The 11,125-nt window shown below is 47.4% G+C and overlaps 1 protein-coding gene across 1 annotated transcript in view; it reads left to right on the forward strand.

Annotated features, from left to right (window-relative positions):
* The first annotated feature begins 112 nt into the window (after positions 1-112).
* The window catches only part of BRINP1 (BMP/retinoic acid inducible neural specific 1), a 59,716-nt gene continuing 48,703 nt past the window's right edge, over positions 113-11,125 (forward strand). Inside the window, exon 1 of the mRNA XM_008642275.2 lies at positions 113-403. Within this exon, the coding sequence (XP_008640497.1) occupies positions 186-403 (218 nt within the window). The 5' untranslated portion in view covers positions 113-185. The remainder of the gene's footprint in view (positions 404-11,125) is intronic.

The raw sequence follows: 11,125 nt of genomic DNA on the forward strand, positions 1-11,125 counted from the left end.
GTCTGTTTTCACCCTGAGAGATGGTTGTCAAAGAATCAGAGCAATTCCCGTTTTTAATCTCTCTTTTTCTCTCCCTCCTCCCTTTCATTTCTCTTTCTCTCTCTCCTTCCTCCTATCCCCTCTCTCTTTCAACAGGACTCCACAGAATGGAGCAAGAATGAGAGGAAAAAGGCAGACAGAAAAGCATGAACTGGAGGCTTGTTGAGTTCCTCTACCTCCTGTTTATATGGGACCATATACTCGTACAGCCCTCCCACCAGGACCCAGCTGCTACCAACCAACATGTCTCCAAGGAGTTTGATTGGCTTATTTCAGACAGGGGGCCTTTCCACCACTCACGGAGCTACTTATCCTTTGTGGAAAGACATCGTCAAGGATTTACAACCAGATATAAAATATACAGGTATGCCGGGTTCCTGGGGCTTGGATGAGTTTTTAGGTGGTGGGAACTCTGCCAGTTCCCATGGGCTCCAGGCTGGGAGTCAATGGGAGATGCACTATTGTCCCTGTTCCACCTGGAAATGCTCCTTTGGTTCCCCATGGCCCTCAGCTGCCAATGCAAATTGCTTCGAAGGCTCGGGTGGAGTGCTCTGCTAGTGAGATGAAGGCACTGCAGTGTCATGGCAATGTGCAAAGCACAGAGTGAGATGAAAAGGAACTGAGGGGGTGGGTGTTCTTCATTCGTGGTGACAGACAGTTCACAGGCAGGTTCCCAAGCAGCTTTTTCAAATCAATGGAGCTCTGGACAGCCCAAGCCTCTGTACCAAACTCATACATGTGAACTGCCAATAGCTTCAGGTTCACATAAAGATGTCACCATGCACGTCAGTGTGACAGTTCTCACGCTGCTGTGTGGGAGCCTTGGCTGTGTGCTGCCTACCACAGACTCTCTGAGGATTTATCTCCGTGTGTAAGTTGGACTTGCCTGCAGAACTGTGATCTTGGTTTAAAAAACTACAGAGAATTAAAAAATCCTACAGAGGATAGGCAGAATTTGGATTTTATTTTGCCTTCTAGGTTTCTAAGCCTTAGTTGTTGCTTGTTTCAAACTCTTCTTGCCAGCTTTGCTATCTAGAACCACACTTTTTCCTCTTCATTTTAATCTGAAAAGCTGGGGTGCCTACATGAACATCCTATTAAATCAGCAAGCACTTTGGAGTGAAGGGGAATAAGCCAGCAAGTGTCAGGAGATTTGTGCTAAAACCCAAAGAGACTGGAAAACTCTCCCAGGCATGTGTGCATTTACATAATTATATGGTCCTGTTGTGCTTCAGAAAGACACTTGCAAATGCAGCTATGCAAAGTGGTGGGCAGGGAAGGGCTGGTGAACAGCCCATGGCACTGTGAACGTGGAGACATGGACATGGGGATGGGGGAGCAGGGAATCACAGAGAATCACTGTGTGCAGGGGGTGTTGTCCCATGAGCACGGAGCCAGAAGCAGAGTAACAGAGATGTGTGAGGCATCAGCTCTGTGTGGGGAAGAAAAATGAGTTGTTCTTGTCGTGCAGCCTCCAGGGAGTGCAGCACCCCCTCCCCTTGCAGCAGCAAGGGCAGGTTAAAAATATTGTCCTGGCTTGTCCTCTCCAAAACAGCTCAGGGGGAAGACAGCCCCAAAAACTAAAAAATATGCTGCCTTGCTTCCACTGGTGAGGTCTCACTGCTTGTGCACAGAGAAGCAGAGAAAATGCCTTTTCCCAAAAGCCTTTCTCCCTGGCTGTGCTCTGCCCAGCTCCCCTCCTGCCCTGCCTGCCAACACACACAGTGACCCAGCCTGCAGATCCCTGCCCTGCTCCTCGCCTCTGGCACTGGCTCTGCCCTTTGCTAAAGAGCTGTGCAGCCTGGGATGCCACCACGGAGTCTGCAGGGGCTGGGGGGAGAGAACCACACGATGGATGTGTTCAGACGCATCTATGAACTGTCAGTGTGGGTCAGGCCACAGATCCATCAAGCCTGGGATCCTGTCTCTAAGCATCATGGAGAAACGGGTCTGGAAGGACCTTGAGAGGTCATTTAATCCGTGCCTCTTCCCCAAGGCAGACTCAGACATACCTGTGTCATGTCTGGCAGAGGTTTGTGGGGAACCTGGAAGGTTTCCCGTGACAGAGGATTCACACCCTGAGCAGGCAGCCTGTGCCGTGGCTTTGCCTCCTCCACTTTCATAAAGGAACCAAAATCTTGTTTTCATGTGAAGCCTGTGATTTGTTGTCCTATCTGTCAGGGGGTAAGGAACAAATTCCCTTTCAGTTTGTAGGAAACTAATATGAATTTGAAGTCTTACCTCAGTTCAGGATGGACTTTATGTGGAAAGGGATCTGTTTTCTCTGTTTCTGCTGAGTATTGCTGAACCATTTACAAAAGCCACGTGGAGCAGGCAGAGAACACAACACCCTCCTTCCAGCATGGGAGAAAACAGGCATCAGCATTCTGTGTGTTAGGGAGGTGTCTGAGAGGGGTCTTGCAGATGGTGACCATACTGGAGAAGTCACCATTCCCAAAAGAAACTGGAGATGAGACAAAGTCCAGTGGAAGTCGTTAGGGAGAGAGTTTAGAGAGGACTGCAAGGGTACCCAGGGCATCTCATGGTGAAACCCCACACACTGAGCTGCAGGAGGGATCTGACTGCTTGGGGAACACCAGCCATGTGTGTGGTGGTTGGAGCTGCTGGGAGCTGAGCACTTTGGAAATACAAGTCTGGGACAAACCTGCTCCCACTGTGGTCAGCTGAGGAGGAGGGGAAAGCCTCATGTGCTTCAGCAGAGCAGATGGAACGATCAGGTGGGAGTCTGGCTGGATGCTGGAGGGCTGTTTGTTTTTAATATCTGTCTCTGCTGGCAGAATTGGTCACTTAAAAGCTGAACCCATGCATTTTTGAAGGGATATCAGACTCAGTCTGGCTACAGAGAATTAGTGGAACCACAGTCAATTCTCACAGTTAAGAGCTAGACCGTGCACACACTCTCCCAGAACATTCCATTTTACTGAACCCCACAGGGGTAAAATCTCATTTTGTGGGCTCCTTAAATTGACTTTGAGAATCTGTACAGCTGCTGGGATTTTGTCAACTGTTTAATTCCAGCATAGAAGCCTCTTTCCTACCAAAAGATGTCTCTCAATTGCTCTTTGCACTAGACTAGCCCAAGGGAGGCACATATCCTGCATTAAGGACATCACTCCTTTCCTTAGAAAAGCAGCTGATATGGAGCACGAGAATTTTCTGTGCAATCTTCTCCTTCAATGTCCCTTTCCTCCCATACTCTTCTAGGTTGGCTGGTTTTTAGTTTGTTGCTCTGTCAGGCAGTTCCTTGGGGCACTTGTGATTTTGTTGAGTGAGGTTTGGCCTGACCCCTGCTCTTCTCCCAAGGCCAATGGCATCAGATCTCAAACCAGCCACAGTGACCAAGGGTTTGGAGAGGATGTGAAATCAGGGAATCTCTGGGAGCTTCACCCATCCCTAATTGAAACGCTGTTGGCTGTTTAGTGGTGATTTCCCCGGTGTCCTGCTCTGTGGGAACATGAACACAGCACATTAGGACCATGTCATTTACACTGGAAAACCACCAAGACAAAGCCACTGGTGGTGCTAAGAGCAGCATAAGGCAAAATGCAGCATTTTCTCCTTTTTACAGGTGATGCTATAAAGGAAGCAACATAAAATCACGGAGGAGTCCTCCTTCCATCACTACTGAAGTCCAAAGGTCTGTCAGCAGCAAGCACACAGGGCTATTTTATATTCTGCATAAGCAGAATTGCTGTAGAATCTCAGAGCTGATGAGCTCTTTCATAGGAAGCCTGGATCCAGGTCTACCATCCTAGCATGGAAAGATGCTTCACTGTTACAACCTCCAAAGTCCTGTTCCCTCCTTCCATGCATTTCATTTCAGTGGATTTTAGGTCTGTTTCTTGTAAAACTTGGATCACTGATTCTCCTGGTGCCCTCAGTCAAGGCTCACACCTTGCACGTGGTGTTAGGAGGAAGACAAGCAAGGGGGGAGATGTTCTATGTTAAATCATGAACAGTAGGAGTGGATACCATTGCACGAGGGAAGCACATTAATCAGCATTGATTCATACTAATAAGGTGGTTTAGGGGGGCCTCTGGCAGGAAAATGCTGCTTTGATCATTATCTGTGCACACTGCTGCTAATGCAGATAGGATGGCAGATGCTGAGACTGGTTTGTGGGATGTCTGAATATTCATTGTCACCATCCTTGTTCCTAGTCATGAGAGCCTTGGGTACGAGGTACTGCAGGAAGGCTGGAAAACAGATGAAGCTTGGCTTGGCTTTGGGACTGGGGTTCTGCTCAGACCAGAAAGCATCCCTGTTACCACTGAACAGTTAACAGCTTCAGCCCACTGCTTTGAAGTGTGTTGTCATGTTGTCCTTTTTTTCTTCTCTCAGAAGTTGATTATTTAGCTATAAGGTAAAGCAAAAAGTGGGCTGAGCACTGGAATACTCCATGCAAATAGCCAGGCAGAGACACGGAGACAGGAATTTCCCTGATGATGCTGCTCAGTTGAAGCAAGTTCTCGAAAACACAAATACTTTCTAGAAAAAAAGAAAGAAAAAGAAAAACCTTTTCTAGGAAAAAAAAAAAAAGAGGTTTTGTTGTTCAATGTCAGAGGTGGGAGGCAGAGGAATGAGGTGAGATGGGCTCATCCAGCTGAGCAGAGAGGCTGCCACTGCCAGTTCAATGGAAAACAGGGACAGGACACAGTGCCTTGGAAAGAGGAGCCCGCAGGCAGGATGGCAGAGAGGTGACACAAGCAGGATCTGGATTTTTGTCCCAGGCTCGTGGTGTGGCTGTGGGTGACCTCATTTCTGTGTGCTTCAATTCCCTCCCCACCCCCTGAGAAGGGGAGATGAGGAGATGACAGCACTTGCCTGCTCTGCATTGCTGGGCAGACTTAATTAAAAGCTGCAAGACGTTTGGACATAAGGGAAAACAGCAATATAAAATGGATGATCACACGGGGCTGCAAGTGGAATGTCCATGTGCAAGAAGAAATGCATATTTTCTATGCGTGGGAGTTTAATTCCATTTTCTACGATGACAGTGGGGATGGGGAAATCTGTCTCTCTGTGTAAGAGAGCAGGGAAACCCTGGGGTATAAAAAGGAGATCTGCTTGCCTTGCAACTTCTTCTGCAGTGGGACCAGTTAGAGGCTGCCTAATTTCACAAAACCTGCAAATAGAGAATCCTTCTGAGACCTCTGTCAGGTCTGCTTAAAATACACCAGCAGATTCAAAACTTAGTGGGGGTGGTGACACCAAAGCAGTCAGTTCTGCCCCATCCCTCCCTCTGCAGAGTGACAGGACAGATGTATGACAATTGCTGACATACACTTGGTACAGCAAGGTCCTGGTTAGTAAAAAGGAAAAGGAGCTCCTGAGACAGGAAAGGTTAAGGTAACTTGCTGCACAAGCTGGACAGAAATTGGTTGGGATGCTGCCTGGAGAAAGAAGCTGATTTTATTTTTCTCCCAAAATGTTGTTTCATCAGGAGAACAGTGCAGGTCTAGGACAAGTCAGTGGAGAGGTGGGAGGTGTCTCCACCCACGGTGGCTTTCAAAGCTTGGCTGGACAAAGCCCCAGCTGATGTGCTCAAGAGCTGGTCCTGCTTCCAGTGGGAGGTTGGATTAGGGACCCCCAGGGTCCCATCTAACCAACATTTCTGTTATTTCCCTGTTTCTCCAATTCAGAGTGGACACTAAACTGTGTGCTCATAAAGGGATTTGCTCTAGTGAATGCATTCAGCCACACTAGAGATTTTTATTTAGTCCTAGGAAACCCACAAATCTGAGCAGCTACATGCTCCCTAAACATGTCACTCCCTCAGTGAAGAGGAAGAGAAGGATGCTGAAGCCAGAATCTTTGCTGTGCATGTAGCACAGGCTACAACACTTAGAAATGCATATGCTGTTCTACTGCTTGAATTTTCCCTTCAAGGAAAAAAAATAAAGGAGAAAAAAGATTGGTCTCACAAAACTGTCTCACAAAACTTTCAAAGTTTTATGGCACCACAAATTAAAAACAATGAGCCAGATTCTCTGTGACTTAAATATGTGAAACTGTTGACTTCAAGGAAAATTCACCAGTTTATTGGCTGGAGAATGTGTTCCAGCACATCCAGCACTGCCCAGTGCCCAGAGCTGCAAACACAGGACCAGGGTTTGTACGGCTGCCTGCCTTGGCTGGGAGGACAACGAGCTTTTATTATTTCTGGGCAAAAGCAAAATGTGACTCTTATGTCAGGCACTGGGCTTGGCCAAGCTGGTCAGTGATTGTGAGGGTTTTATGGGTGGTTTTATATCAGAAGCACAGATCACAGAATTGTTTTGGCTGGAAAAAACTTCCAAGATCTAGTCCAACCTGTGCCTGATCCCCAGCTTGTCACCCAGCCCAGAGCACTGAGTGCCACATCCAGGCGTTCCTTGGACACCTCCAGGGGTAGGGACTCCACCACCTCCCTGGGCAGCCCCTTCCAAGGCCTGACCACCCTTTCCACGAAAAAATTCTTCCTGATGTCCAACCTGAGCCTCCCCTGGCACGGCTTGAGGCCATTTCCTCTTGTCACTTGTTCCTTGTCACTTGTCACTCCTTTCAGGGAGTTGTAGAGAGAAAGAAGGTCCCCCCTGAGCCTCCTTTTCTCCAGGCTAAAGTTTACTCCAACCTACAGAAGTTTGGCCTTTCCTGACTGGAACTTCTAGGCAGATTTCATGCAAACCTGTGATTTCCAGAGCTGAGGAACTGATCTGGCAGAAAAAGCAGTCTGACAGGTAAAAAAAGGAAAAGAAAAAAAAAAAGTTAATTTTTAACTAGATCACTTTGTGGTCTCATTCATTCTGTGGTCAGGGGATAGCAAAGGAACAGGAATGTGTGGATGGAGGCAGGAGGGTGACAAAAAGGACTGGTGACGCTGCTCTTTCCAGCAGCAATGTGCATAAATTCTTTTGAAGTGGTTGTGAAGTTGTTTTGGTTGTGCTAAGTTCTGGCAGAGACAAAATCTATTAGAGCTGCTTCTATCATCTTTTCAGGCTGTTCTTCTCCCATCTCTACATTCCTCATTGACTCTTTTTGCTGTCTCTCTATTGCATTGAATTTAATCTACTGGTCACTAGAGCAGTACAAATAATTGATTTTGTGGTTCACTGGTTGTACAGAACAAAAATAACATTAAAAATGTGTTGATATGAAATGGATGTTTATTCAACTTTTCAGTAAAATGAAAAAATTAAAACATTTCATTTCAGGCTCAGTGAAAGTTCCAAGCCTTGCTGTTTATTTTCACTTTATTAATCCAGTGAATCTTTTTTTTTTTTAATTTTTAAGGTGCAAAAGTTCATCTCAAGACATGAAGTCAAGTAGTGCCACTTGAAAAATGTCAAAAGAGAAACAGTTTGATTTTCAGTGTATTGTGTTTAGCTGTTTGTTCTTCAGTTTGAATTTGCAAGGAGTTTTTATATCCTTGAGTTAGGGAAGGAGGGAAAAAAAAAGACTGTCCTTGTTGTTCGCTCTTCGTGACTTTGAAATCTTGAAATTCCCTAGGGTCCAGCTTTGATTTTCCCTGGGTTCAGCATCTTAGGAAAAAAAAAACCCAATAATAATTTCCCCAGCACGGCTGGGCAGAGGAATGAGAGCCAAGATGAGCAGCCGGAATGCAGCTCTGCCTGGGAAGGCTCGTGGTGCTTCCCAAACCCAGGCTGGGTGCTGGGACCTGGGTGCTGTGACTGTGACAAATTATGCCACGGCTGCACTCACAGATGCTCTCTTCACACACACACCCTGGCAAGCTTTCAGTCCTGTTCCGCTTGTTTGGATGCCTGAAGCATCCAAGAAAGCGCCGTGAACGTTCTTCTCAAACAGCATTAAGGTGGTGCTTAGCTCTGGTATGAATTGATAGGCGCTGTTAGGCCTTTTAATCTTTGCTTGGGCTTTTCTGGTTGCGCTGGAGTTCTGCTGACAAGGTTTTCTTATTAGGGGTTTATGCTATCTGTTTAAAGGGGACATCAACTTTGTTGTTTTCCAGTCAGAGGCAAGGCTTTTTTAGGAGAGACAACACAGCAACTGAAGGACAGAGGGAGCTGAAAGAGATGAAAAGAGGTTCTTTTCTCCGTGTGGAATGAGCAATGGAAATCCATACAGGCAAAAATACAGAATCTCCCTGGTTTATGTTATGCCTGTAAATGAGCGATGTACATTGGTTTGTAATCAGTAAATGCTGTGTAAATAAATGTGTGTAAACCAAAACCTGAAATCCATTTCCATAGTGCTTGTAAACAATGAAGCCTTCTAGTGTTGTCTTCAATGTAAATGCTAATCTAAAAGTGACATCACTACACGTTTATGCAACTTTATGAAAGCCACAATTTACATTCCTGTCTCAGCATCTCTAAAAGCAGTTTGGCAAACAGAAGCCATTCAGTGATGGGCATAAACCAGACAATTCCATCACACAGCATCTCCTTCAGCCCCAACCTTCATTCTTCATGCAGTGCAGGGACTGCTGTGTTTACATCCCCTGCATAATGCAACTCCCTCCATATGTGCAGCTTTTCATGGATTTGCACGAGCAGAATAAGGCAGGAGTAGGGGCTGGCAGGGAATGGCTGGGGCTGAGCTGTGCAGAGCTTCATCCTGGGGTGTCTGAGCAGGCACAAAGCTTGGCTCTGGTCAGGTTGGAGGAGCAGCTGCTCTGGCTGCCTTTGGATTCGGATGGTGATAGCTTGGGAACATCCCTGGCAGCTGCAGGACTTGACAGAAGGACACACCTCTCCTTCTCTTTGATATTCTTGAGAACAGAGGGCAAGAGGAAGGATAAGTGGCACCAGCCTTTGATATGCTTGGAGCTGCTGAGATGTGGGAGCAGAAAATCTGTCCAGGCTTGGGGAAGGGCAGCCCCGCATCCGAAGGCAGCAGCGCACACCCTGTCCACCACAGGACAGCGTGGAGGCAAAGCAGTTGATAAGTTCACATTCTGATAAGGCTCCTGTGGTTAGGACAACGCCAGTTCCTCTGGAGAAAATCACTGCTGTGAGCTGTGTGCCTGCAAAGGCAGATCAGTGCCTGCCTGCTGATCCAGGGGAGCTCTTAGCTGCATTGGCCAAGTGCTAGCACAGATCTGCAGAGTTGCGTCTTCCAGCACAAAAATTCCCCTTCTCAATCCATAAAGAAATATTTTGATCCTCCTTCCAGTGAATCCCAGAAGCAGCACAGAAATATTTTAGTCACTGAACCTTTCCAAAGAGATCTGCATCCTGCTGGGCTTGGACAAGGATGTCCACATCCTGTCCCCTTGGAGTCTTCTCGCACGGTGAGGGAGTATTCCCCTCCACATGTCAAGCAGAGGCTGTGCCCAGCAGGGCTGCTCCCAGCATGCTGTGACAGCAATGACTCTGCACGTTCCTCTCAGATTCCTCCAGGGCAGCAGACTATGGTCCAGTGGCTTGGGAACATATTTTAAAGGCTAACAAGGCAAAGAGAAGCTTTCATTCTCTTTCTTAAAAAAAAAATATTTTTAGCTGGTTTTTTTTTTTTTTAATGAGCAGATTATTAATTCTGTTTTCAAATCAGGCGGATGCTTATTTCAGCAGAGAAGCTGTTATATTAAAATAAAAAGTGATCATGTTAGATGGACAGAATAATTTTGTTCTGGCACAAGTAGCACTGGGAGAAGGCATTATAAGGGTTTTTTTTTTATTTCTGAATCCCTCCAATGTTTCCCTTAGGTTCCAGAAAGTATGTTTTTTTCCCTTTCTTTTATGCTGATTGCCACCCACTAGGCTCTGTAAATGGAACAAGATGTGTCCCACCAGGGCAGCCGGAGCCATCCAGGCAGTTTTCCTGGGCTAAGCTGCTAAGAGCAGGTACAGAACCCAAGGACACAAAGAAACCCTGGAATCAGCTTTGCCTGCAGCAGGGTTTGGGTCAGCCCTTTGTGCCAGGATCTCCTCTGCAGGCAGTGTGATATCAAATGTTCCTGTGCAGAGCCAGCACTTTGTGCTGCTGCCCACGTGTTCCTGGAGAAGGAGCTGATGCAGCATCCAGGTGTCCTGGCACAGCCCAGCTTCCCTCAGGAGAGCCTGGGGCAGGTGAGACCTGCTCTGCTCCTCAGCACGGGGTTGATGGAGGCAGCACTTGGCTGCCAGGGGTGTGCACCAGGGCTCTGTTTGCTGCTGGCCAAGCCTGGGAGCTCTTATGAGCAGACCCATTTCACACCTGCAGCTCTTCACCCTTCCAGAACTCGCATGGTGGCCATGAAGTATTTACAGGAAGCTGCCATGAGGTTTCCTTCACCATGGAATGGTTTTTTTCCTGGTCAAATACATCCCATCAAGTTAAAAGCATGGAGAGAGGGAGGAGAGGGGCAGGGATGGTGTTTACACCCACCCAGCTCTCTGGGCTGAGGCACTGCAGTGCAGGCTGCTGGCAGCTGCCGCCTCCTCCTCCTCCTCTTCCTCCTCCTCCTTGTCCCTCCCTGCCAGACTCCTCGCAGCTGCCTGGCTCTGGAACCACTATTCCAAGAAGACAGAGATCCTCCCCCTTCCCACGCTCTGTGGCGTGGGAAAGCCTCTGACCTGCTCCAGCACCTGCCTGAGAGGGAGCCTTGAGGTCTGGCAGTGGCAGGGGCCAGCGGGGCCAGGCTGGGGCTTCCAGAGGGATGGGATCCTCTAAAGGATCTGTGATGCTTCTAAATCAAAGTCCTGCTGACAACACAGAGTACTAAATGCCTGCCTGGGGATCTGCTCCTACAGTCATGTGATGACATCAGAATTTAAGCTTTAATTAAGAAATGAGTGCAGGCAGGGAGGAAGAATCTCTAGTCCTTATGGCTACAAAAGAAAGCTTGGCAACATGACCTGAGTGCAACCAACATCTGCTTTAATGTGCAGATGGCTCCCAGCAGAGGGGTGAGCAGCCAGGAGAGGAAGCCATTCCATCAAATTCTCAATCAGGTCAAGCCAGCTTGTGCTTCTGCTTGCAATGAAAGAGCTTTTTTGGAGAGAGATTCCAAAAAAGCTGTGCTACGACAGAGTTAAATAGAACCGTGGAAGCCTAGAAAGGCTTGGGTTGGAAGGGACCTTAAAGATCATCTAGTCCAGACACCTTGCCATGGGCAGGAAT

The sequence above is a fragment of the Corvus brachyrhynchos genome, unplaced genomic scaffold, assembly GCF_000691975.1.
Source record: "Corvus brachyrhynchos isolate BGI_N302 unplaced genomic scaffold, ASM69197v1 scaffold59, whole genome shotgun sequence".
Lineage (NCBI taxonomy): Eukaryota > Metazoa > Chordata > Aves > Passeriformes > Corvidae > Corvus > Corvus brachyrhynchos.